The sequence below is a fragment of the Anopheles arabiensis genome, chromosome 2 (genome assembly GCF_016920715.1).
Source record: "Anopheles arabiensis isolate DONGOLA chromosome 2, AaraD3, whole genome shotgun sequence".
Classification (NCBI taxonomy): Eukaryota; Metazoa; Arthropoda; class Insecta; order Diptera; family Culicidae; genus Anopheles; species Anopheles arabiensis.
In genome coordinates this window covers 33,239,214-33,265,245 of record NC_053517.1, presented here as the reverse complement: position 1 = coordinate 33,265,245, position 26,032 = coordinate 33,239,214, and the positions used below count along the sequence as shown (strand labels likewise).

Genomic DNA, 26,032 nt, shown 5'->3' with positions numbered 1-26,032 from the left:
TCCATCTTTCGCTGATCGTCTTCGCCTTGAACGTCTCACACTGTGGTAACGAATGGTCGTTCGCGCATTCCACACAGCGCAGCTTTGACTTGTTATTTCGTTTTGGGATTGCTTGAGGTTGCTTGCGTTCCAACTCACCTTCGTGGATGCAAACATGATCTCGTCCCGCTGGTTTTATTACGCGTCGAATCTTTCGAGCAGCGATTTTTAGCCATTCATTCACTTCATTGATCGTGGCATCTCTTTCCGACTCTGCCACGTCGAACCACTGAAGCTGGTACGACATCGGCAGTTTTGCCACAATGTCATCGATGAGTCTTGCATCGTTCAAATAGTGAGTGCAATTCAGAGCCGTTATGTTGGTTACCAAATTGTCTATGGCGTCTGAAAGTTCTGGTATTTTGGACGTATTATCAATACGCACCTTCAGCACGTCTTTAACCAGATCGCGATACACCAATTCTGGCCTGCCAAAGGACTCTTCTAATCTATCGATGATTGCTGGAACGTTCTGCGGATCAAGCATCAAAGGTTTCACGCTTTTCTCCGCTTCCCCTCGTAGGGAGCGCTGAATTCTGTGCAAATTCTCTAGCTGCGAGAAATTTCCATGTTTTGATGTATCCAGCAGCGTTTTTTTTAAACAGCGGCCAATCCTTAGGCTTCCCATCAAAACTGGGTAGTGAGAGAATGCTCTCCCTCTTTATGAGCACCTCAAGCGCCTTTTCACCATGGTTGGGCTCAATCGCTGCATTCTTTAGAGCTTTTACGAGCTCCTGTATAAGCGACCGATCGTTGTTGCCAGCCATGGCCGGTTCTTCCATTTTCGAAGTGCTCGGACGTAGAACGCACTTGATACACAAAAAGGTTCATCCGGCGTTGGGGGTACGCTAAGCTTCGCGCACTCCAGGTGGAACCACCGGTCACAGTCGTCACACTGGACCATATGTTCCTTTTCTTCGTCCGGGTCGTGGCATAATCTACATGCCCCTTTCTTGTTGTCCACAAAAAATTCCTTCCTCGTGGTCGTTTTTATGGGCGCCGTCGTGGTCGCCCTTTTAGATACCGTCGTGGCCGTCTGGCTGGTATCTTGCTTCGTAGCCATTTCACCTGCTTCGTTGCGGGGTTGCCGAGTACCGCTGATGTCGTCTGCCGGAATTCTCGATGAAATGCGATGGTCTGGCAGCGCCGTCCGTTGTAACACTGTCTGTGTTCAGGATACGATCATCCACCAGCTCCTATTCCTCCACCGGTCCGATCACGCTATCGGGTCTCGTACGAACCTCCTTGGTTCGCGGTACGTATCCGCACGCCTAGAGTCGTCTAAGCGTTTGGGAACTAACGGATGCTAGTTCCTCTCTGGAGCCACCAATGTTGCCCGACCTCTCCGCCGCACCGACCAGCCGCGAAGGTAGCTGGTGCCTGGGTCCGCCGTGGAGACGAGCAGCAATTCGAACTAAGCCCCGCTTCACTAACACCGCCAGGAACTCCGCCTTCGAGATCCCTTTGGCAAAAGTTCGCGCCTCACAGCGACTGCCTTCCAGCTAGTTTCCCCAGGCTTTCGGGGGGCTATGCAGATGGAAGGGGAACCTTTACCGCAGAAACTCTCAAGAGGAGAAGCTCAAGGAGTAGAGAGTGAGCGAGCAGAGATCGGATTCGACTTCGCCTTTCTGCCTACTGGTGTCCGCCGAGGATTACCACTGGAGGGGTCCAATAGCGGATCAATAAGCTTTCGAAGATTATATCGCTTCGGGAGTGAAATAATATATTGCGTTTCGTTTCTCTTGCTTAGCTCATTTTGTTTATTTTCAGTTAGGAAAGGGATGATTTTACAGCGTGTTTTTCTAGCGATGGATAACATCCTTTTCTAGGAAAAATATTCTTCCTTAGGTGAGGCGAAAAATATATTAGGATCGAACGCGATCCTCTACTACCGCGCCCTGGACACCTATCTCTAACGCTAAATTATGTTTCTAATTCTGTGTAGTGCATACTAGGTTTTTATTAGGAAATTCCTGGCCTTACTCGAAAAATGTCCTGATGAGGACGAAGGGAAAATATTTATTCGAGGATCGAACGCGATCCTTTTTAATAGTGTACCGCATTCCTTCCGCATGCACTACCTAGTACGCTCGGATACTAGGCGCTTAGAACCATAGAGGATGCTCTATTCTAATTTACTTATCTGCCTATCGTACGCGCTACTACCACCATCACATACACAGCGCGTTCGCTCGCTTGTGCTCGCATCTGATAAGCCTGAGCGACACTGCCGTTTGGGGGGTGATTTTTAAAGCCCTTCGAAGACGATGAAACAGCAGAATTTGTGCTGTAAGTGGATTGATTCTTATCGACCGGGCAACGATAAGACAACGAATTGATTAGGGCAATGACACACTGTTTCTGGTAGGATAAGGATGCACCGTTGCATGTGCAGTAGTGTGTTTTACAAGATTTTCATTTAATTTAATGTACTAAAACCAATTCAAGAAACTATTTAAAGGTAAATTTATTTTAAAACCATGATAGGATTAATACAATGACAATTTCCAAATACAATTCCAATAGCAGATTGAAGCATCAAAATCGTAAAGAAGTACTAACGATCAAGCCTCAAGATTTATGGGAATACTACAGAGGAATACTAATGCGAAGTCCAAGCATTTCGACTTAGGATATAGAAGGCCATAGATAAGCTTTTAACTCTAACCAACATCTATTGATTCCCAAGTTAAGTGTTCGTAAGAAGTCTATAAGGAACACTTAACTTCCAAGTTCTAATACCAACCGTCAGCAAAGACCACTCTAAGAAAACGAACGATGTAGTACCAAACACCATAGGAATCATCTTTTGATACAGCCTTCTCGTTTTATTATACAAAATACTCTACAAACTTCACTTTTTGTGCTGTTTCTTGTCATCCGGTATCAGCTCCCGGGCCGATTTGGTGCCGAGCAGCATCTGGTGCCGCTTGTAGTACCGCGATGCCCGGAACTGAGCATCGGAACCGTGTAGCCAGTCGAGCCAACCGAACACACCGTAGCATTGGTTGAATCTGTCGAAGAAAGGGGGCAGAATTATGTACGATCGTATGATTCGATAATACCCTCTTTTGTCTGCACTTACTTCATGTGGTGGTAGTCGTGCGCCTCGTTGCTGCTCAGAAACGGCACGTGGTACCCCGAATGTCCGGTGATCGTGTCCTGGATGACAAACGTTAGCCAGAGCGCCGACGTCAGCACGTGGCTGCGCATCAGCTGAATGCCGATCAGCGGTGGCAGCAGATTGCTGAAGATGTGCTCGATCGGATGCGCGTAGATGGCGGCCCAGGCCACCGGTGCGGTGAACTCGTGGTGCTGCTTGTGGATCAGCTTGTACAGATGCTTCGAGTGAAGCAGCCGGTGGCTGTAGTAGAACCCGAGCTCCCAGCCGGCGGCACTGACGAGCAGATCCCGCACCACCTCGTACAGTGACGGGAGGGTACGCACGTTCACTGCGACACCGCTGGCCAGCAGGGCCCGGAACCCGAAGAACGTTATCGGAACGCTGATCAACAGCTGGTTGATCAGTACGGTGCGAACGATCTGGAAGAATTGATTGCGTTAGTGTGTATGTATGTGTAGCACTTTCTCCCCGTGGTGTTACGCCGTATACCTTTCGCAGGTCGGCCCACCTGAGTGGTTCGTTGAGTCCGGGTTGGTTTTTGAACTTCCTGAGCGCCGGCGGCCACTGGAACACGTCCATAAAGACGAAGAACGATCCGAGCACCCAGTAAAGGGTGTGTATGTAGAAGGACAGGCCCCACACGTACAACCGTTCCGGATCATCGCCTGGGGTCGTTAATTTGCATCATTAATTGATTGGATTGATGTTAGATGCGAGAGAAAAGAGCAGAAAGTTCGTTGATTAGTGCACAGTGGGGAAACAGCGACTAAAGTCACTTGCAAACAAATCGATCACTATCGGTCTGTCACATCGTGTAGCAGAACGGATTTGCACGAAGATGCTGCACCCTCTTCCTTACCGACCACATCCAGGAATGCATCCCACCGTTGCTGTAGATAGCCAGGGTTTGTAACGTTCAACTCCATTTTCAATGCCGGCCGACTGCAAGCAGCAGCAAAACACAGAGAGAGAATGTCGAGCACACCTTCCGCGTCCTTCACTGAATGTTTACTAACTTTTCGAATGTGTACAGACGTCCACAACCGTACGTCCCGCACGTCGTCGATTAAGTGATGGACGCTTTAGCGTTGGTCGTTGTTTGGAGTGCGCACTTTTTTCCACATTTTTCTTTGCTGTTACAATCGAACTCGCGTTAATCCTTGTGTGGTGCCCGCACTGGCTTGACCATGATAAGATAAGAAACCTTTGCCCCCCCCTACAACGCGTGTGCACCGAGTGAGTGGAAGGAAATGACGATACGACGGTATCAGGTGAAAGGGGCATTGAGGTGGCAATGGAATTAGATTGGTTCGTAAATGCCGAAGGAAAACATCGAAACGGAATTGAGCGTTGAGGTTTTTAAAGCGACGCGTGCGCTTGTGATGAAATTCTGATTAGCGACAACGAACACAGTGGTGTAGGCGAGTGGCAAAAACTCGTGTAAATAAATAGAGCCATTTGTTGTTGGTAGTATATGTAGGTCAAGTTAGATGAAAGTTGTGATGTTATTCTATTTTGGATTGTGTTATGCCCGCAATCACTTCAGCTCAAGCAATCCTGAAATGTAGAACTTTCGTTCAGACGGTGTTCGGATGGTTAAATTTTTATTTTAGATGTCAATTGTATTTTGAACATTACACGGCAAACATTAGCTAAATTCTTTATTTTTCGAAACATGTCTGTAAGGCTAGGCAATTTGTGCAACATTTTATAACTAATTTTATGATATTTTTGTATAGTATCCTATGAGACAGTAGACAAAATTTGACACCTCTATCAGTCGAACTCTAACTAGTGGTTGCCAAAAAAGTGAAGCAACTTCGTTTAAAAGCGTGTGCGAACATAGAACGACACCCTGTAGCGTCTAAAACAGACTCCGTGTGCCAGTTTTTGGACGTCGTATAAGCCTGTTCCGGTATCTACAACATCTTGGCACTATTAGACAACAGTCAGAGCATCGAAAGAAAGCCCAGTTCTGAATGGCCGACGATTCTGAGCGACTTGAGAGATTCCAAAGGAAGCTGAAAATGAAGACCGAGGGATATGTGGCTACATTGCTGCGTTAGCTTAGCCGGGAGTTTAATGCAACCGGCCAAACAGTGAATTAGTACCTGGGGAACATGAACAAACATATCAGGAAGCAGAAATTGCGCCCACTGGCTTCGAAGCGGCAACCAATAACGCCAAAACACAATGCGACCTTTTTAAATTTTGGGGATTTTTATATGACACCCTAGTCCGCGAACTGGTCCAACATCCCCTAGCTGTGTCCCAACGAAAATTTCCATGATGCAAACGCTCTACTTCAACTATTTTGATGTGAATACCTAGGAAGAATTGATAAAAATCGAAGGTAGACCTTAAAACATGCCTCCGCACATGTTTTCGTCCGATATGATGAAAATTATAAATATCTCACGGCAAGAAGTTTGCAAGGTCGTAGTTTTATTTTTGCAAATGAGCCTAACTAATTACTTTTCAAAGGATGTACATGGAAATAAGCTTAGTCTATAGCCAACTGAAAAAAGTCCATTTTTTTAATGCAAACGTTATTGTATATATGTTAATCGTAAAAACCAAATGAATTCTCTGAATCAACTAAATTTAAAATTGATTTTTAAAGACTTGTGTTGGCCATTGAAGACCAAGAGCTACTTCTTCTTTTTCTTATTTAGATAGAAAGTATTTATCCTCCTGTGTTTTCCATGATTATCCAAAGTCATTTGCTTTTAGTAAGTGAAGGTCAAGAACAAGAGGATGGATGTCAACGGATTTCGACAAAGTGCAATACATGTAATAGCGCGTGGCCACGGAGCTGAAAAAATGTTGAAAATTTTTTCAACTTTGTCAAAATTGCTTGTCAACTGCAAAAAAGAGCTTTTCTCGTGGCCGCACCAAAAACATACACAAGAGCGACAAAAAGCTCCAACATCTGAATATCATCGATATTTTGTTTAAGAAGCACTAACTAGGTACATAAATCAATTAGAATCATGCATTTTAGCATTATTATCATAACAATGGGTCACAACTGCGCCAAATAGCTGTTTGTTTACGCTTTTTCACGAATGTCAAAGTTTGTCTACTTTTGTCAACTTTTTTTCCTGGCTGCTCCAGGTCACAAAATTTTGACAAAAGCTCAAAAAAGTGACAAAAGCTCACATTTTGAAAAATTTGTCAGCATTTTGTCACTCCCGTGGCCTTTCGCTTTAAGATTATACATTTGCCATTTGCGAATCCACGAAAGATTTGTCCCATGTAAACTAGTGGTGGGAACTCGGAATTGTACCTACCCGATTCCGGTTCCGTGTTCTGAATCATTTCCGGATCCGATTACGATTCCGGAGTCGATTTCGGAGCCAATTCCGGAGCCAATTATAGAGCTGATTCCGGAGTATGATTGGATCATACGTAGTATGATTGGACCCAAACGCGATGCCAAAACTGACTCCGTTTGGAAGCCGATTCTAATTTAGGAGCCAATTCCGATTCTAGAGCCGATTTAGAAGCCGGAACCGATTCTGATTCCGGAGTCGATTCCAGAACGGATTCCGATTCCGGAGCCGATTCCGGATCAATTCACCATCCTTTAGTGATGGTAGGGGAAAGATTTTCTTCAAAGCATTGTTTCACCTAAAGGCACTTAAAGAGTAAGGTGTGAAGGTTAAGTGAAAACATATAGTGACGTAATATAAAAGAATTTGTTGTGTCTATTATTTTTGAAAATTATTTTCCACGAACGTTAATTGCTGTTCTAATCAACCGTTTATTTCTAGATCCAATCGATACTAAAAAAAACCCGCATTAAGCTTTACGTTCTTTGGTAGAGTTTACTTTCCCTATCATTTGATCGCTGGCGATGAAACTTACTATCAATTTGTTCCTTGTCTTTGGTGAGGTGTTCGGTGTCATAAATTGATTCCCCTTCGTCCGCCGAAACGGAACGGGAAAAATCGATCGGTTCGTGATGGAACAAAAAACAAATTCCACCGCGAGTTCAGCACAAAAACGGTGGAAGAATTAATGTTAATGATGGTAATTGTAAACATTCCCCAAGGCGTGGGTTAGCCATCACACCGCGCGCTAGCATTATATCAATCAGGTCATCAAACGACGGCCACATGTCATGACCACCGATGCCTCCCGTCTCCAAACGCCGGGTTTTTTTTTTGTTGCCTTCCCCTTTTTCTCTACCCCTTTTGGTTTCACATTTCATTCCAGGCAGGCAGTCGGGTGGGCAGGACCATTAGCGGGAGAGGTTGGCTTTAATTTCCCATACCCCGGTGGAGCTGTTTTGTGTTCGTTCCTTCCTTCCCTGCAGCATTAATTGTTCGTCAAAAACAAACAAAACCCACCCACCCCATCCAAAAACAGCGAAAGTGAACCAGTGTAACTTACACCCCAAAAAGGGAAAAACAACGACACACTCACACTTGTGTGTAGTAATGTAGTTTCGTTTTGCATTTTCAGCCCAAAACGTGTTCGTTCGGTCGCGTTTTGAGTGTGGCCAGTTTGTCGCCGAAACGAATCTGCCAAATCTGCTCTCTGTCGTTCCACAATCAATCACTGTCAAATTGCTGGCCAGTGCGAGTCCGGTGGCTTTCCCAGTCCCTTGCTGAGTGGCCAGCCAGCGGGTTGTTGCACGCATTTGGATGGTTTGGGGGATACACGATGTTGAAACGGTGGGAATCGACGAAGGTGGCGGATTTTTTTCTAGTTTTGTAGTGGCCGATTGGCCTGTGCCATGGCTTTCCTCTTTCGCGATGGTAGTAGTGGTCGCAAGGGTATTGCAATCCATTGCAGGGAAGCCATTTAGGTAGTGTAAGCTGAGGGAAATGTCACTAATGCAGGAGTGACATAGAGAAGATGTAGTACGATGAAAAGTGTTGGGAACAAGCCAGTGCTGAAAATAGTTTTTTTTAAATAAACTGTTTGTTTGTTAAGAACACTGTTAAGAAAATTAGACGATGTACAACAATCTACGAGACACTATTTTACTATTGCAATATTAATCACAATTTCTACCACGCTCAAATTCCAAGCCATGACAGTGCCCCACGGCTTCGCAGGGCTTTTGTGCGGCCAGCCCCAACTTCCATGACCAGCTGTAGCGTACCATTATGCAACCTATGCTCCAAATATTTAGACCATCATTTCCGTCTGCTAGCACCAACCAACCAACCGGCAGCACGTAAGCACACGTCCTTCTATTGCTCTTTTCTGCCATGAATGTGTCTCTCCACTGCAAAAAGGCAAACACACAATCCCATCAACGGATTGGAAAGCTTCTTTTTTTTTGTTGTAACGTCGGAGTCAAATTGCTACCAGCGACAAAAGCGCGCGGCAGGGGGTGCTGTGGAGTGTGTTTGGCGGATCGGCTACATTTTGTCTTCTTCGTCTTCTTGCACCGCCTTCATTCGCCGGGTGTGATGGTGGTGGTGGTGGTGGTCCCTTCCGGCTTCGCCTGTCGACTTCGCTGTGTCGTTGGCCGTGCGGAGTAGGTGTACGGAAATTCACTCGCGGCCCTCAGTCCGCTCTCTCTCTTTGTCTCGCCTTGCCCGTGATCCTGCGATGGTGGTGAAATTCGATCACCAGTAACACACCTCCAAGGAGAAGGGCATCGCCGCAGCTCATGCACGACGACGTAATCGGTAGCGTCGCCGCGAACGGGGAAACCGTATCACGTTTTTTCCTCCTACCGCACACACTCACATGCCTGCTAAACGGTTCCCGCGCAAACGTTTGCTGTGCGTTGAATGCGAGTGAAGTGGTGGAACTTCTCGTACTCGTACTCGCACGCTCAGATGAATGCAAAGTTTGAAGGAATTTAAGATCCTTGTTGAGTAATATGTTACTGTGCGTTGTGTTATGGGTGTTGTAAGACCTGCCCTGGTTGCTGGCTGCTGATCTGTATGCACGTGACGGTTTGCTGCGAAAATACAAATGTCTTGGTTTAGGATTTGCCAATTAGGGCTTTGAATGCATTGTGATGAACGTGTGATGAAAAATGAAATAATTAAGTTTGTTGGTGCAGAGTCAGTTTGTAATAGTATGTGGAGATCACCTCACAGTACGAAGCGCATGTTGAATTCGCGGAAATGAAGCAAATTGTTTGTAGTGGAAAATTTAGGTCTATTCAAATTCTTTAGAACAGTATTTGGTGGCATAAACTGTTGATAACGTAAAAATTAAAAAAAAAACGCGTGGAAAATGGTTTAAAAGGAACTTTAAAAAAAAACAAGTCGCTGTCTTTGCTCAGAAAATCATAAATTTTACATGGATTTTGGATAAATTTTCTATATTATTGGTCCGTTTTTTAATTCTTTCATGTTTTATTTTTATGTCTTTAAAAAAGTATTTTCATATGCTTCAGAAAATTAAATTAAACAACTGTTTTTTTAATAATCGGTCTCTAAAATTGTATGAAAACTGCTAAATAGTCCGTAAAACATGTACATTTTAGGCACCTTTAAGTCCATGCAATTAAGATAATTGTATTTCAAAACTTTGATTTAATAAGCTCACAATATAACACTTTCGTCGAGGGACGATGTTAACCAGCGGTTATGCTTTATGTGGAACGAACCACAGTGAAACCCCTCGCTGTACAGTGTTTCTTTTTTGTTCGGACAATACACTTAATGACGCTTAAATCAGATCACTTTGCATATGTTAATGTTACCACAGTCGCACAGAGCTTGCGCGCGCGCGGGGTCAAATGCGAAACAAACACGATCATCAACGCTCGGTAGTGCTTTCGCCCCAGAAAGTTAACCCAGCCAGTGCCAGTAAAACCCCATTTCTGCACAAACTGACCACACAAAGTGGTGAGAGCGCAGTTGAAAGAGAAAGTAGTCATGTTCGTCGTCGTCGTCGTCCGGGCACTGTATGCTGCGTATGCTGCCGGCGTACCGAGTGCACGCGGCCATACTCGCGCTCTCGGACCCGGTCGGGCAGTAAAAAACCCGGTTCCGTTTTCATTTCGAACTGGTTAGCGGTGGCCACGGACGCGGGGGGAGAAAAGAAATCGGAGGATGTGGGTATGACGGCAGGAGGGGGGATTAAGTAATTGTAGAGCGGTCAGCACAACGGTGGGGAAAATGAAAAAGTTCACATGAGCATTTGCTCGGTGCTCTTCAGGCATTTGCCAGCGTTAAAGCTCTTTCACTTCCACCATCGGGGTTGATTGGGGGATGCTTCTGGTTGTATCTGACGGGCAGCTGGCCACATAGTGCGATGTTCACATGCTGGTGGTACATTAGAATAATGGCGAATTTAATTGTTTGTATCTTATTTCGAGGCAAAACAAGTTGTTTGACAAATTGAAAATAATAGTTTAGAGCAAAGCAATAACAAACCAGCGATCTCGTACTGTTTCCATTCATTCTAGGTCATCGTAACATAACCTCTGCTAAAGCACTGCTTGATTGAATAAAGCTTCCCACCAGCTTGGACATGATGGCGGTGGCTTTTGTTGGTGACTGTGTTTGGGAAGTGGGAAGTGACGCGAATAGAAATGGCTAATTTAATCATCAGGAAGCGCTACCGACCGCCAACGCCACGGAAATCTGAATATGGATCTAAATTTCACATTAAACAAATTGAATAGCCAGTGTGTGTGTGTGTTTGCGGACGTTTTCGGCTGCGTGTTGAAGGTTGCGCGCGAGGTCGTTTTGAATCTCACGCTTTTGAAGGGTTTTTTTTAGATGAAACATGAAGTACAGTAACAAGCGAAAAAATCCTGTTCGCTCCCCACATGAGCCAGTTACGTTGAATGTTTCGCTGTGAAAGTATTTTGCACTTTAAGGTGCCTGGAGATGCAGGGTAAATTTGGAGAAATGGTTTTAAAAAGCCGCTACCAAAAACAGAAACATTTACACCATTTCTACCACCACCACCAACGGCGTTCCATGGCGGCGTGTTGATGACATAAGCGAGCAATCGACAGGAAGCAAGCCCCTCTCACCAGGAAACATTAGTTTGGCCCCCTTTTTTGGGACGCCATTTAACGCGTGTGTGTGTGTGTGAGTGCGGTGGTGCATCATACTGGTAGCGTGTGTAGTATTACGTTGCATCAGGCTACCATCAGGAAGTGTACTACCACCAACATAGACTGGCTGTCTGACGGCGGCTCGCGTTCAAAACCAAACCGAACGAACCGAACGAGCAGCGGTATGGGTAATAGCGGCTTGCCCGTTTACCCAAAAGGAGGAAACCACAATTAACAGACACAGCAGCGACGAGCGCACTCAAGAAGGTGATTGAGTTTTTGGGATTGTTGTTCGTTAAAAATTGGTTAATTGTGGACGCGTTAATTGTGTTCCCTCCGCCGCTCAAGCAAGTACACGGAATATATACATCCCCAATATCTGTATGGGTATGAGTTTAAACAACAATCATTTTGAATTTTAAAAATCATCTTGCAATTTTGCGATCAATTAAGAATCACAATAGCAACAACGCAAATCAGTACGATAATAGGCACTGGGTTGAGATGCTTCCACCGTCATCGTGTGTTAAAGTCAATAAACCCTGCAATTCTAAACCTCCTGCTATAATTGATGCTCACAAGTGTGAAATTAAATTTTCTACTCGGTTTCTTCGCCTCGCTGTAACAATTATTGTTCCACCTGCCGGGCGGGTTGGTTTGTCACGCTGCGCACGGGGGACGACACCGTTGCCCGCACAAACAATGCGCTTAAAACAATCGCACAATCGAACGGAAACCGTAGAACCGCGCTTGGCGAAGCGTAAAAGTTAGCGCACCCGCCAGACAGAGGCCTCCTTCCCGCCCAGCATAACAAGAAGTGTGACATAATTTGTGAGCCTGTGAGTGCATAACAAACACGCAGAAGAGAGAAGAAAAAACGCAACCACTGAAATGCAGCTAATTGTTTGAATTTCAATTTCAATTTTTCTACTGATTTGCTTACCGTGAAGTGTAAACTTGATCCCTCGCTGGCATTTGGCGGTCTATTTACGCGTCATTTTAACAACCCTTGCAGAAGGGGGAAAAGCTCTTTCCTAGCAATGGAATGGCAAGTTTTCCGATGGTGTGTACTAGTGATGTGCGCTCTGGAGCGCACCCACGACTCCGATCCGACTCCAACTATTGTTAGTCCGATTACGACTACGGTAAAATGGAACCACTAGATTAAAATGGAAAAATGGAACCGGAGTCGTCCGGAGCCTTCCAGAGTCGTCCGGAGTCGTTCGGAGTCGTCCGGAGTCGTCCAGAGTCGTTCGGAGTCATTTGGAGTCGTTCGGAGTCGTTCGGAGTCGTTCGGAGTCGTTCGGAGTCGGAGTCGTTTGGAGTCGTTCGGAGTCGATCGGAGTCAGAGTCGTCCGGAGTCGTTCGGAGTCGGAGTCGTTTGGAGTCGTTCGGAGTCGATCGGAGTCGGAGTCGTCCGGAGTCGTTCGGAGTCGGAGTCGTCTGGATTTGTCTGGAGTAGTTTAGAATCGTCCGGAGTCGTCCGGAGTCGTCGGAGTCGTCCGGAGTCGTCGGAGTCGTTCGGAGTCGGAGTCCTCCGGAGTCCTCCGGAGTCGTCCGGAGTCGTCCGGAGTCGTTCGGAGTCGTTCGGAGTCGTTCGGAGTCGGAGTCGTTTGGAGTCGTTTGGAGTCGATCGGAGTCGGAGTCGATCGGAGTCGGAGTCGTCCGGAGTCCATCGGAGTCGTCCGGAGTCATCCGGAGTCGTCTGGAGTCGGAGACGTCCGGAGTCGGTCGGAGTCGTTCGGAGTCGGAGTCGTCCGGAGTCGTCCGGAGTAGTTCAGAGTCGTCCGGAGTCGTCCGAAGTCGTCGGAGTCGTTCGAAGTCGGAGTCGTCCGGGGTAGTTCAGAGTCGTCCGGAGTCGTCGGAGTCGGAGTAGTCCGGAATCGTTCGGAGTCGGAGTCGTCCGGAATCGTTCGGAGTCGACCGGAATCGGAGTTGGTCGGAGTCAACAGGAGCCTTTGTGCTTCTGATCAGGCATTTCCTTTCGTTGTGTTTTTTTGTCTTTTACTTTGCGCGTGCACTTCTTATACAGGCCTTTGTTTCAAAGGCCGACATCCAAACTCCAGACGACTCCAGACGACTCCGGATGACTCCATCTATAGCCAATTCCAGATGAATTCAGACGACTCCGGGCGACTCCTAACGACTTCGAAAGACTCCGAACGATTCCGAACAACTCCGGACGACTCTGAATCCGAATGACTCCGGACGACTTCGAACGACTCCTAACGACTCCGACTCCGAACGAATCCGAACGAATCCGAACGACTCCGGACGACTCCGGGCGATTCCGAACGACTCCGAACGACTCCGGACGGCTCTGGATGATGCAGGCTAGACCTACCTTCCGGAGTCGATTTCGAATTTATCGGAGTCGGATCGGAGTCGACTCCGGATTTATGCCAAATTTATCCATCACTAGTTTGTACAACTTATTCCTTACCGTAAATTATCGCCGCCCACGAGGAAGGGTAGAAAATCAATCAATATTTATTATACCATTTACTCCGCTCCCCGTGCAGGAACGGCCTCAACATCGACGGCGTATTGCTGCAAAAGGCGTGTGCTAATAATGTCTACTCTAATCTTCCCCCCCCCCCCCCCCTAGTCCCGTCGTGCACAGGCGCTGAGCCGTCGGTATGTGAAGCAATAGAAACGAATGCAATCGCAGACAATTTCCACACTGCCACACTCCATCCGCTCCAAGTCCCCAACGTCTGTGGAGTGAGTTTTCGCTCTACCGTTCCATTTTCCTCATTCCACGTTGGCGAGCAATTTTCCTTCGCTCCCCGTCATGCACCCCTCCATCATCGAACACTGCCCGGTGGAACTTTTTCCTTCACCCCGGTGTGTATACCGACCGGCGCGCGGGAAGGAAGAGGCGGAAGTTGCTGCGAAGGTGGCGAGTGGAAAGAAAGGGGGGAAAACAACATGAAAACTAAGCAAAAAACTATGTCATACTCTGTCGGGTCGCCATTTCTCGCTTTTCCTGCTCGCCCGATGATCGATGAGCGGTGGGGAATTACTATTTCCTCATCCGCGGGCATCGCCAAGGCGGCTGTGTTTTAGTGCTTCTTTCATTTCGTACGTTTGCATTGTAAGTGTGCCTCTCTCTCACTCTCTCTCTCTCTCTCTCTCTCTCTCTCTCTCTCTCTCTCTCGCTCTAGATTGTTGTTGTGAGCGAATTGTGAAGATTGCACGATCGTGAACCCTTAAGTTTGGGGAATGGGAAGGAGAAAGACACGCTATGCTCCCTCTTCCCCCTTGGCCAATTGCTTTGTGTGTTTCCAGCCAACAAAGCACTTAAAATCTTTCATAACATTTCCTTACCTCTTCTACGCTCCCTTGTGCAGGCAGCAAGCGGCATTGGCCTATTGTTTCACTGCTCCTCCTGGTGCTGGGCACGGTTGTGTTGGCCATTTTTTCTCGCCCGATTGTGGGTGGCTGTGGTGTAGGATGACGACGTCGGCGGCCCCTGCTATTTGCTGCACAACCATGGCGCCGGTTGTTGATACTGACGAATGCAATCCGTGGGCTTGCCCAGGACAGGACACGTGTATTTATGAATGTGACTCCATTGTTTCAAACTACGCCGGTGAACGGGCGGGCGGAAAAGTGGTAGCAATAGTGGTAGGTGGCATAGATTTCCAGCTAATAAAAAAAAGAGTCCGCGATAGAGAGACAAAGAGCGCGCAAGAAAGAAACTGGCACGATGGCGGCGAAAATGAAGCCACAATTGTGTTTGTTTTTATAACAGGGTCGCACGCGAGAGCGCAATTGCTGCAACAGGCAGTCAGCCAGAGCCAGCCAGCCGGCCAGCCGGCACACAAACACACAACTGGCGGGGTGCGCACGTCCAGTGAGTTTGGTGGCAGCAACATCTTTCCTAACCTTTTAACTTCTGCACACAACCTATAACCTCTCTTGGGTGCCATTGGCGCAAGGGGGGGGGGGGAGGAGCATTGGGAGCGCTAACTGGCCCGCCCGGTCTCTCGGAAGCTCCAGCCTTTAAAGGTGACGCCACTAGACATTTGCTTTAATGGTGATAAATGAGTTTGCACAGACGAGCCCCGCAAGCGATTTGCCAGCAAGGGGTTGCACCAACCCCCCTGGCACGATTGTACGGTTCGGTTTTTGTTAATCTTTTAGTCCCAAATGTACGAACGGCATTAATGTATGGCTGAAACGCTGTGCAGTGGCGTTGGTTTTCACGCGCTTTATTGGTTTTAAAATGGTATCTTCCGATGGTGTGTTATTCGTGTGTAGTTATACAACAGAAAGGAGATTTTATGGATAACTTTATAGGATCTTAATTAATTAAGCAAGTGTACGTTCCCCAGGAACGTACACAAGAAATCACAACATAACTACAAGGAAATATCGTCAAATTATCTATTAATTTGTTGCCTCAGCTGGGTTTCAGCTCTGGGGTTCGTTGTTTTGGGTCTCCCGATAGGAATAATATTAAAATATAACAATAAGGTTTATTTAGTAATAACTTTATTACGATTTGTCGATACGGTTAAAGGCTAGATGATCACGTCTTTCATTATCACTGAAACGCTGGTCTAAACAATTTCTAAATTATCATTAAAAATCATATCATAAATCATTAAAAAGCTATCACAATGTCAATCCTTTCGATCTCTTCAGTAAGGGATAGTATGATCTTATCAGTTGTGCTATGAAAGCTTTAGCTTCGTTTCCCTAAAAAAACTGGAGAGAAAACAATCCCCCTTTATCCCATTTCCACTCCTCCTGAGAATAAGCCGCAACCCATTACCTATAGACCCTTTCATTTCAATGGTATGATCTTGTTTTGGGGACGAGCTTACTGGCAAAGCAACAAAAAAAAAAACATATACACCTAGTTTTTATTCCTCCCGGTACCACCCTGTTATACCCGCGCACCAGATTCAATCCGCCCTTGCGTGGCCCCGTGACCCAAACCGAACCCAAATTGCTGCAAAGAAGCGAAAGAAACCCAAGATCGTTTCGTGATGATCGCACGGGCAGGGGCAAGGAAGGAAAATCATCATCGTGAGAATTCAGTTTGTCTCCAATCGCAAGCCGGGCTCCGGGCTCTGGGGTTGATCCATTTAAGGCTAATCTTCTGTTTTTCATCCACTGGGGTTGCCGTGTAGCCCCGCCGTTCTTGCCTTTCTATTTGGTTGCTTTTGTTGTTGCTGTTGCCGGGTTTGGCTTTATTGCATTGTGAGTGTCATGCTTTTTCTCGCCGCCCCATGTTTTATGTTGCAGGTACCGGGTGCTCCCATTTATGATTTTGTTACGAGCATGCAACCGATACTGCTGGCACTCCATCCCTTGGCTAAGAGCGATCGCGCCATGGTATCTTCATACTACTAAGCAATGGGCGCAGTACCAGCAGCAGCAGCAGCAGTATCCGCCCCAGTATCTGTAGTTCCGAGTGCCTTCGCTATTCCCGTTGGTTTCCTCACGTTGGTGCAGCAGACAATTAAATGCTAAAGCGGGGCGCAACGCAATCCATGTCCAAATGTTTTCATCACGATCGCGCGAAGGGCCGCAGCAGAACGTTCAAATATTGGGTTAAGAATCTTACCACACCACCGTGGAGGACAGCGGGCGTGCATTACAATGGGCACCTGGGCGGGGAGGATGGGGGGCTTGCGGTACTCTCCCGAGAATGGTCGAAGGGAGGGAAGAATGCACATCTCTTTTAGATTGTTTGTACAGCTCTTTCGCCATTGATTGCACCAACAATTCGGTAGGCACGAACGCAACGCGCCCTAGACACCGCGGTGGCATACTTTACCCGTTGTTTCCACGCTTTTGTTTCAAGAGGCTGCTTCTTTCAGCTTCTTCTCAGCTTTTCATTGTTTAATTAACCAGCGCCACCATCCTGTTGCTGGAACGTGGGAGAAATGCATCGCAAGCAGCAGTTTAACATAAATAGCTACAACAAATCGCGACGCTTTTGTACGCAAGTGTTCAATGGCTCTAGCCGATTGCCTCGTTAGGATGGGCAACTGTGTATACAAACGAATTCTCTTCTCCAGCATCCAGTTTGAATATGCCTCGTCCACGCTGCTGACACCATGTTTCAACAGCTGTTTTAAAAGACATTAAAGCTTCCCGTTTTGTTTCATTTACAAATAGAAACACTAATCAAATATCTTCGGATGTAAAACAGACACGTCCTCCATTTGCAACCTAGTTTTTTTTTTGGTAACAGTTTAAACTGATTATGCTTTATTAAAGCTGTTTTCTGTATATAGTTTTTGGTTTAATTTTACCCGCTACAGACACTCGGTATATCTCTCAATATCGTGCTGTGTTGCTATTGTCAGCTTTTGTTTTGTTTTACAAATGACAATATAAATAAAGACAACCCTCTCTATCCTGCATTCTCTCTCCTTCTCTCTGTTTCTCCCAGAAGTATTACTAAACTCTGTTTAGGTGACAACACAAAACATGCTCCGTGTTTTCGGGTGTGTGTGTGTGGAGAAATAAAAGTAAATGTGATACTGTAAGTGTAAGTTGGCAAAGTGATCAAGAAGTCGATCGGCTCCACCGGTCGGGATTTGCTTTTTTGCGAGAGCAACCTACGAGGTAAAAACAATATACATAATTTCTTCTAAGTCCAACTTAAATAATGGTCTATGCGCACCCGAACGGGTTGGTTTACAAAAAGTTGCACTATCTGCTGCTTCCCTCTCCTGCGTGTGTGCGAAGCACTGGTTCTAGATGCAATAGATATTGTCTGATCGTTCGTTCTGGTTATGCTTATGCGCAACTTTTTTTTTGCGTCCAGCTTAAAGTTTCACACGTGCATTGTTGCGTGCCTTTTACTAGCTGCGATACCTACTTATTGCACATCAATCGAATTGTTATAAACTGTGTTTTTTTTTTGTTAATGTAACCTGCTTATTTGCTATGTTTCTTACCCACTTTCTCTCTTCTTCTTATTATTGTTCAACGGATACTGTGGAACACGTTCTAGCATTTTAACATTGGTTTTCCTTAGCTTCTACATTCCATGATGAGATATACACGCTGGTGTAAACGAATCTACAAAACGAATGAACATTATGACGACGATGATACACGCTACCAACGATCGCACTTGCTTGCCTGTACACAAAAAGAAACATTTCACCTCAAAGCATGACCGTGTAGACCGTTACCATTTGATCATGTGACGGTACTGCTCGTTCACCGACACGCGTTTGATCGTTTCGTACCCGAGAATGATGCTGAAGGAGAAGGCGGCCGATTGCACTAACCGCGCCGTCAGCCCCTTAAAGAACATGTGAAAGTGTTCCTCGTGCCACAGCTCCCGGAACGCGACACTCATCGAATCGAGCCGCTGCACCTGCAACCGGGCCCGTACAATATCGAGCGGATTCGTTATGATCGTGGTGGTGAACCCACCAAAGCTACCGGCCACACACTGCACGAACAGGTGCGACACCCACGGCGGTACGATCTTTAACAGCTCGTCCTGGTACAGGTGATAGAAGGCCCACCACATGGCCGAATTCGGTACGTACGCCATCAGGCTGGCGGTGTACCCCCGGTAGAAACCGCGCACACCGTCACGACGCAAAATTTCGCGCGCAATGTCGTGCGTAATGCGTAATCGGCTGCTGCCTTTGTCGAAGTTGATACCGAGCGGGTTCACTGCCCCATTTTTGCCACCGTGCGCACCCATCCCGAGCACCATCGCGTGCTGCGAAATCACATCGAACGGTACGATGATGGTTTGGCCGACGAGTGAAGCGCACCCGCCCGCAGCGAGCGATTTTACCCGCTGGTTTGCCCCGTACTGACCGAGCACGTGCCGGACCCCTTCGTACGTGCTGATGTAAAACACTCCGCTCACGATTTGCACCGAGGAGATCCAGAATCCCCGGTACAGGCCGGGCACGCCCTCGGCGCGGTAGATTTTAACGCCGGCATCGATCATGCCCTTGTAGATGTCGTTCCGGAACTGTACCTGGAGCTGCGTTTTGATCACGGTCAGCGGATACAGGGCACAGCGGACCGAAAACGAGCTCAGCATCGAGAGTGGGAAAAATTTGCGTTTGTCCATCATGTCCCACTCGATGGTGCGCAGAAACTTGCCGTTCGTTGCAGGGTCTGCCATCTTTCTCACTAGCGGGTAACAGAGTGTGTGTTGTTTTTTTTTTCCTATGCGGAACTGCCTTCTTTACCTTTGGTTGTTAAATAACCAAATGCGCACGCTATCAACAGCTGATGGCACGACGGTGCCTCCAGTGACTTATCTTGCTGATAATCGCCGGTTTGGCAGTCACTGTGTATGTGTTTTTGTGCGTGCTGATGTTTGCACTGATTTATATGATGTAAATTCCTTTCGGCGAGAGTGACGTCAGACCAGAAGCTGCTGAACTGATGGCGAAATATGTTGCATGTACTTCATCACGAACCTAAAAGCAACCTGCTGCCGGATGTGGCTGTGACCTTGATGATGTATGGCAGTGTGGCCGTGCCTAGGGTCAGCACAGGTCAACTGGTTGTGTTAGCAGCTTTCCTTCCTAGGTTCGTTGTGCGTTTGTGGTTCACCGTTGCTTTAGTCGACCACTACTACCGGAGCCAATAATCCTGCCGGAAAGAAAGCGAACGTCAGTTAGTGCAATCAGGAGCGTTTTCCCTTTTCGTGTTGTATTATCAGGCACACTATCACCACCGTCATCATCATCATCATCATCACAATGGGAACGATGGGTACGTCTCTCAGCCACTGTTTATGTAATGTTGTGTAGCGATGGTGTTCTTTCGACACGGTAGCTGCTCTTTCACTCCTTCACACGGTCGCAACCGACAGCACACATACGCAGTCCCTCTCGCTTCACTACGTTGGTCAAAAGTGCATTTCCACAGCACGCTCGACCACAAGTGCCTTCCGGAAGTCACATCCCAAAACCCACTCACCTTCGTTTTGCACTGCAACGCCTTCCCCGTTCTCCAGTGTCCTTCATGGCATGGAACGGTCCTATCGAAAGCTATCTGCCCAGCCACCAATCGGTCCAACACGGCACACGGTTTTAGCGGCTAGAAAGTCGCCTGTTCCGTCGATTTGTGGTGCCACCGCCGGTTGCCGTTATCCATTGTGCGTAGACGAAGGAGTGTATTGCTGATATTTGCACCAAAAAGTCCGTCTTTTTCTCGAAATCACATTCGAGGCGAGGGAGAAAACTTCTCGTGTCTCTGTGTGTTGCAAATGATGCAGGAAAAAAACAATCAATGTGACAGCTGACGTCGTGAGAGAAAGAGAAAACAGGTGGTTTGCCTCGCCGTCTCTCTTTCACGCTGTGCGAAGCTGTCAAAATTTTATGGCAATGTGGTTGCTATAATTTTTATAGCAATTACGATGCAAAAATGTTTTGAATGCACTGTGGTCGAGGTGCATAATTTGTTTTCCGTCCGTTTTTTATGCTGTTTGTCCCTTTTTTATGATGGTTTAAAAAATATTAATTGGTTTTAAGTGTCTAAAAAACTATACAATTAAATTTAAAATGAATTGCCACCTTGAAGAAACTATGAAAAATCAATGCATTTGCATAATTGTTAGTTACTAATGTTTGTGCAACTTTTTGTTTACTGTGATTTGCATTATTATTCTTGAATTTTTTACAATGTTAACAAATAAATCTAAATATCTAAACTCAATCTTTCAATACATTGCACCAATGTTCGTAACCATTTGTTGACAGCGCAGAATTGATGTTTTCTCATCCATCAGCTGGATTGTTTGTGTGAGGAAAAAAAGCTTTCCTCACTGAAGTGTACCGATGGCCACCCTTCTATTTACGCTGATATTGTTTGCATAATGATAAAAGGCGTTCGATATAGTCAATCGGCTGTACCGTGTGTGTTTGTGTACATTTGAGGGCAATGTTGTGATCATCCACTTGGTTTAGCTGGGTTTCGGTACGACAGACACAACTTCCCGCTGGTGGTACCATTCCTGCATGCAAACATGCATATATTTATGCTTTTACTTATCTTTTTTTCTCTCTCTTTTTTCCTGCCTCACCCTTTCGGTACAGATAAGAGCCCCGAATTAGAAGGTGCGCCGGTCAAACATCTGCCATCAGGTTAGCGAAAGGTCCACCGAAACCACCACCAATGGGCCCCACGATGACGCTGTCATTATAATTCCTCGTTGTCCGGTACTGTGCTCCGGCTCCGCGACGGGCACCGGAAGGCGAGCATAGCGAGCAGAACGGGGTGGGCGTGTGGGTGCGGTGCGACAATCAGCTTTTTCGTTTCATTTTCCTGTGTGTGTTTGTGTGTCGGTAATAGTTGGACAGCTGCCTCAAAAGCGAACACACACACGGACGACGCCCCGCCGCGTATCACCAGCTCCTTTACCTGGCTCGGCCGTACCGCCATGTCGGAAGGATTTGGCAACGGCCAACAGGAAGGAGCAGCAGCAGCAGCAGCAGCAGCAGCGGCAGCGGCAGCAGCTGCCGCAGCAGGACAGCTAGTGGTGGACGACAACCTTCTCGGACACGGCGGTGGTGCTGGTGGTGCTGGTGGTGCTGGTGACGGCAACGAATACCAGTGGGCGTACGGCACGATCATGGACTCGTCCCGCGTCTCGACCTGTCTCATCTCGATGCTGCTGATCGTGTACGGCAGCTTCCGGAGCCTGAACATGGAGCAGGAACAGCGGGAGAAGGAAAAGAAACGACAGAGCGAAAGCATGAACAACCTACTGACCGGTGAACCGGTCCAGCAGGAACAGAGTAAGACAACGAGTTGTGGACCCCCCCCCTTTCAGACGCCTGATGAACTGTTTTCCTTTTGTTTGCAGACAAATTCGCCACATTGGACACGATGCACGCGCTGTGCTTACCTCTCGGCGCATCGATCTCGCTGCTAGTGATGTTTTTCTTCTTCGACTCAATGCAGATGCTGTTTGCGGTCTGCACAGCAAGTATGTATCGAGCAAACCCGTCCATATCCGGAATAGTGACCCTTCTAATGCTCTCTTTTTCTCTCCTCCAATCGCCACAGTAATCGCCACCGTTGCCCTAGCCTTTCTGCTGCTCCCGATGTGCCAGTACATTATCCGGCCGTGCACGGACGGCAATCGGATATCGTTCGGCGTGTGTGGACGCTTCACGGCGGCGGAACTGTTTAGCTTTTCGCTCGCCGTATCGATCGTGTGCATTTGGGTGCTGACCGGGCACTGGCTGCTGATGGACGCCATGGGCATGGGGCTGTGCGTCGCGTTCATCGCGTTTGTGCGACTGCCGAGCCTGAAGGTGTCGACGCTGCTGCTGACCGGGCTGCTCATCTACGACGTGTTTTGGGTGTTCTTTTCCTCGTACATCTTCAGCACGAACGTGATGGTGAAGGTGGCGACCCGGCCGGCCGACAATCCGGTCGGCATTGTGGCGCGCAAGCTGAACCTGGGGGGCATCGTGAAGGAACCGCCTAAGCTGAACCTGCCCGGCAAGCTGGTGTTTCCGAGCATCCACAACAGCGGCCACTTTTCGATGCTCGGTCTGGGCGATATCGTGATGCCGGGGCTGCTGCTGTGCTTTGTGCTGCGCTACGACGCTTACAAAAAGTCCCAGTCTACCCAGACGGCAGAGGCCGGCGTTCCACCACCGAAAGGAGTTGGCTCGAAGCTTACTTATTTTCATTGTTCCTTATTAGGGTGAGTGCGGGTGGCCGGGTGCAGGTCGTTACGTTCTAATGATTGGTCTTCTTTTCATCGCCACAGTTACTTCCTTGGATTGTTAACCGCGACTGTCAGTTCTGAAGTATTCAAAGCAGCACAGCCTGCGCTGCTGTATCTCGTACCGTTTACACTGCTACCTCTGCTTACGATGGCATATCTGAAGGTAAATCTGGACTGGCGCGTTACCGCGGGCGACATGAATATGCTAATCCCTTTCTTTTTCTTTTTTCAAATTTTCATTCCCCATTTCGTCAGGGTGATCTGCGACGCATGTGGAGTGAACCGTTCATCATCCAACAAGCTTCGAAGCAGCTAGAGGTATAAACCACACTGATCACATGCTCTCCACGGAAGCGAATACAATACAGCAACACACAACTCTGTACGCAAAATAGTATTAAGTGCAACTAACTACACAAACACACGTACACGGGGCGAACGATCGATCGTAGTAGTGTACTAGGAAAAGGATTACTACTATAACTACTACTGCAATTATATGCAACCGTACATAGCGTATCGCATGCTGGTACCGCCCAACTGACGGTACCGGGCCGGAGGGGGGAAAGTCAATAAGTGGGCAGTGTGGATGTGCCGAGATTGAACAAAACTCTTGAACAAAGATCCCTTTTTCTAGTACACACCCCCCTTTCCTGGAAAGCACTCGAGACCAGCACGGAAAATACCTTCCGGGCACGGTAGCAGCAGTGTAGGTTTAGATTGTGGTTAGGTTTAACGTGACGGGAAGGGATCGAATGCAAGCAACAGGGGCGGGCGGCGACATGGCACGAATGAATCATTTAAGGTAGTTTAACAATATTTGAATGTGATTAGGCGTTAGGGAATTAGTAGAGCCGTTTGTGTGTTTGTATGTGTGTGTGTGTTTTCAGAACCGTGTGCCGGTGGCAGAAAACGCAGAAAACGTTCGCTAATCAAAAAGAGCAGAGACGACAGAGTGTCGTCGGTACAGGTGTACGCTCGGGCGCGCGGACGTACGAGTTAGGTTATTATAGGATTACATCTCATTTTGCATCGTCTCTGTACACAACCCACTTTCCTATGCATATTACACCAACGAACGATTCATACACGCCTGGTGAGTCACGTTGCAGCGTGCAGTGCAAGCTTCCGTTGACTTGCCTGCCGCCTACTACCTGCTATACCGGATAAAGGTGTGTTCTTTTGTTTTTGCGCGCGACATACTTTTGTGTTTTTTTTTTCTAATCGCGCAGCTTTTGTCTCTCGCTATCTCTCGCTTTCTCTCTATCACTCTTTCCGTCTCTCTTTTCTCTGCCCGGAGGAACATGATATGGCCGTGGATATTTTAAATTTAAAGCAGAACGCATTTTTCTTCGTACCTTAGCATTGTTAGCGAATCGGATGGATAACTTTATTGACCGTTACAGCACAGTACTGTTTGGCTTAATGCAACTACAATATTAATTATGTTTAAACTTTTTTCTCATCTCTGAATTTTTGAGTAGGTGCGAATTGGTATAGATGCATCGCATTGTACCCGGGTTAGCAAAGGATATACAATTGCTCTCATACAAAAAAAAAAACAAATGTTAAAACTATCATGTAAAAACTGAACGTACCTATACGACGCACCGCACCAGCACTGCTTACATCTGCTGGTTCATCTTTGGCCTGTAAGACAAAATGCGAATACTAAAACGAAAAACCGTATAGAGCATAGATCACCTTTTAACTACGGTTCCGTTCCGGGTTGACTCATATTGACAACTTTTATTTTCGTGAGTGAATTGTAAAGAGAACGAGAGAGAGAGAGGGACAGAGAAGGCTAAACAAAGGCATCCGGTAAGGCAATTCGTTACAAACAGATTCAGCGTTTCGTTCATCCAGATCATGATCATCGTACACCTTTTTAGCCGATAAATGTTGTACCCGGTGAAACTGCTTTCACCGTGTGCTGCTGGGCATACGTGAGTTTGCATGGAACCCGAACACTTCGATATACATAATGTGATAATTCTTTCTTTACCTTTTTGTTTTATTTTAATTTTCATATAATTTCATATAAATCTCTGCCCCGTCTCGAATGTATACTTTACATACGTTTTTTTTTTCTATAATCAAAAGTACTGTTAATAATAGTGAAAAAGAAATATAACTTTTAATTTTTCCAGAAAAGAATCTTCTGAAGAGAAATGCTACGGAATCGAAAGCTATTGTTTCACTCATGATGACAAATACAACTACACTCATCACAATTGTGCAAAAGTGGTTGCAAAAATGGAAAGAAAAACAACTAAAACGAATGCAAACGAATCTGTTCAAAAGAGCACACAAATCCACTTACACCTCGCTGCACGGTGAGCGCGCACTGCTCGAACAGGTGAGCAAACTGCACGAAACCCTACCGAGCGCGCGGGTTGACATTCGCCCAAGGTGCATACATGCAAGCGGTGGATTTAGTTCCAAACCCAAGGTACCCACAACCCGTGCCCTATTGCCATAATTATTGCAACGGAGAGAGAAAGAAACAGAAACAACAGTTTCTCCCACCTTCTCTTTCGCTCCCTGCACGCGCTCCAGCGGCGCTCTCTTGTTTATGTTTTGTGGAGCAGAGCCCACACTAATTTTTGGCAAAAATGGCACGAGTGGTGGCGCTACGTTTTCGACCGTTCGGACCGCCGTGTGTGCGTGCGGCCGTGTCTTGCCAGCCGTCGTGTTAATCCTTTAATCGGGCCGTCGTACCACGCTCATAAATTTTGGTGCAACCCGCGCGCACACTTGGGTCGCCGCGGGTTTTTTTGTTTGGTGGGGTCGACCACCTATCCCTTCCTCCCCCCCCCCCCGGCCGTTCGAGCGACGGCACGATATCAGAGACGGCCGTATCATCGGGCAGTGGTGGCTCGGGCGCAATAAAGTGGGGAACGGCCCCCAAAATCGAAAGGGAACGGAAATCGCAACGCGGCGGCCTGTAAAGCACTGGTACCAGGTGATAACGCAGAGGAGAGCGCGAAGAGCAGGAGGAAAAGAAGAGGAAGAAGAAGAAAACAGAAACACAGCCGAACGAGCCCATTGCCGCGTGTAGTACGGGCGCACCAGCAGCAAAATATCGTGCTCATCGTGCTACTCGAATATCTCGTGTGTCGGTTTTCGGTTTCCAGCAGAAGGTCCCAGAAGAGGGCTCCGGGGGTTCCGGCAAAGGAAG

General features: G+C 47.1%; 2 protein-coding genes and 1 pseudogene across 10 annotated transcripts in view; 1 reads left to right on the top strand and 2 right to left on the bottom strand.

Annotated features, from left to right (window-relative positions):
• Positions 1-24,413, top strand: part of LOC120904298 (signal peptide peptidase-like 3) — a 34,994-nt gene extending 10,581 nt beyond the window's left edge. For 6 of the 9 annotated variants that reach the window (XM_040314194.1, XM_040314202.1, XM_040314220.1 and 3 more), the window contains 5 exons: positions 21,206-21,907; positions 21,976-22,098; positions 22,179-22,827; positions 22,894-23,014; positions 23,107-24,413. In XM_040314194.1, coding sequence (XP_040170128.1) covers positions 21,550-21,907; positions 21,976-22,098; positions 22,179-22,827; positions 22,894-23,014; positions 23,107-23,175 — 1,320 coding nt within the window. In that variant the 5' untranslated portion in view covers positions 21,206-21,549 and the 3' untranslated portion in view covers positions 23,176-24,413. Of the gene's footprint in view, positions 1-20,871; positions 21,115-21,205; positions 21,908-21,975; positions 22,099-22,178; positions 22,828-22,893; positions 23,015-23,106 lie in introns of those variants that run through there. The other 3 variants (XM_040314248.1, XM_040314255.1, XM_040314240.1) reach the window with 3 other exon arrangements.
• On the bottom strand, positions 2,842-4,241 carry LOC120904354 (annotated as a pseudogene).
• LOC120904345 (solute carrier family 25 member 44) lies at positions 17,685-20,420 on the bottom strand. Its single transcript, XM_040314266.1, has 2 exons — positions 20,088-20,420; positions 17,685-19,757 (listed from the first exon to the last, which is right to left on the bottom strand). Exon 2 carries the CDS (start codon positions 19,279-19,281, stop codon positions 18,316-18,318), a length of 966 nt encoding a protein of 321 aa, XP_040170200.1. The 5' UTR covers positions 19,282-19,757; positions 20,088-20,420; the 3' UTR covers positions 17,685-18,315.
• Positions 24,414-26,032: the final 1,619 nt, after the last annotated feature.

What these genes read in the sequence shown, in the direction of transcription:
- LOC120904345 (XM_040314266.1), bottom strand. Translation starts at nt 19,281, where the DNA reads ATGGCAGACCCTGCAACGAACGGCAAGTTTCTGCGCACCATCGAGTGG.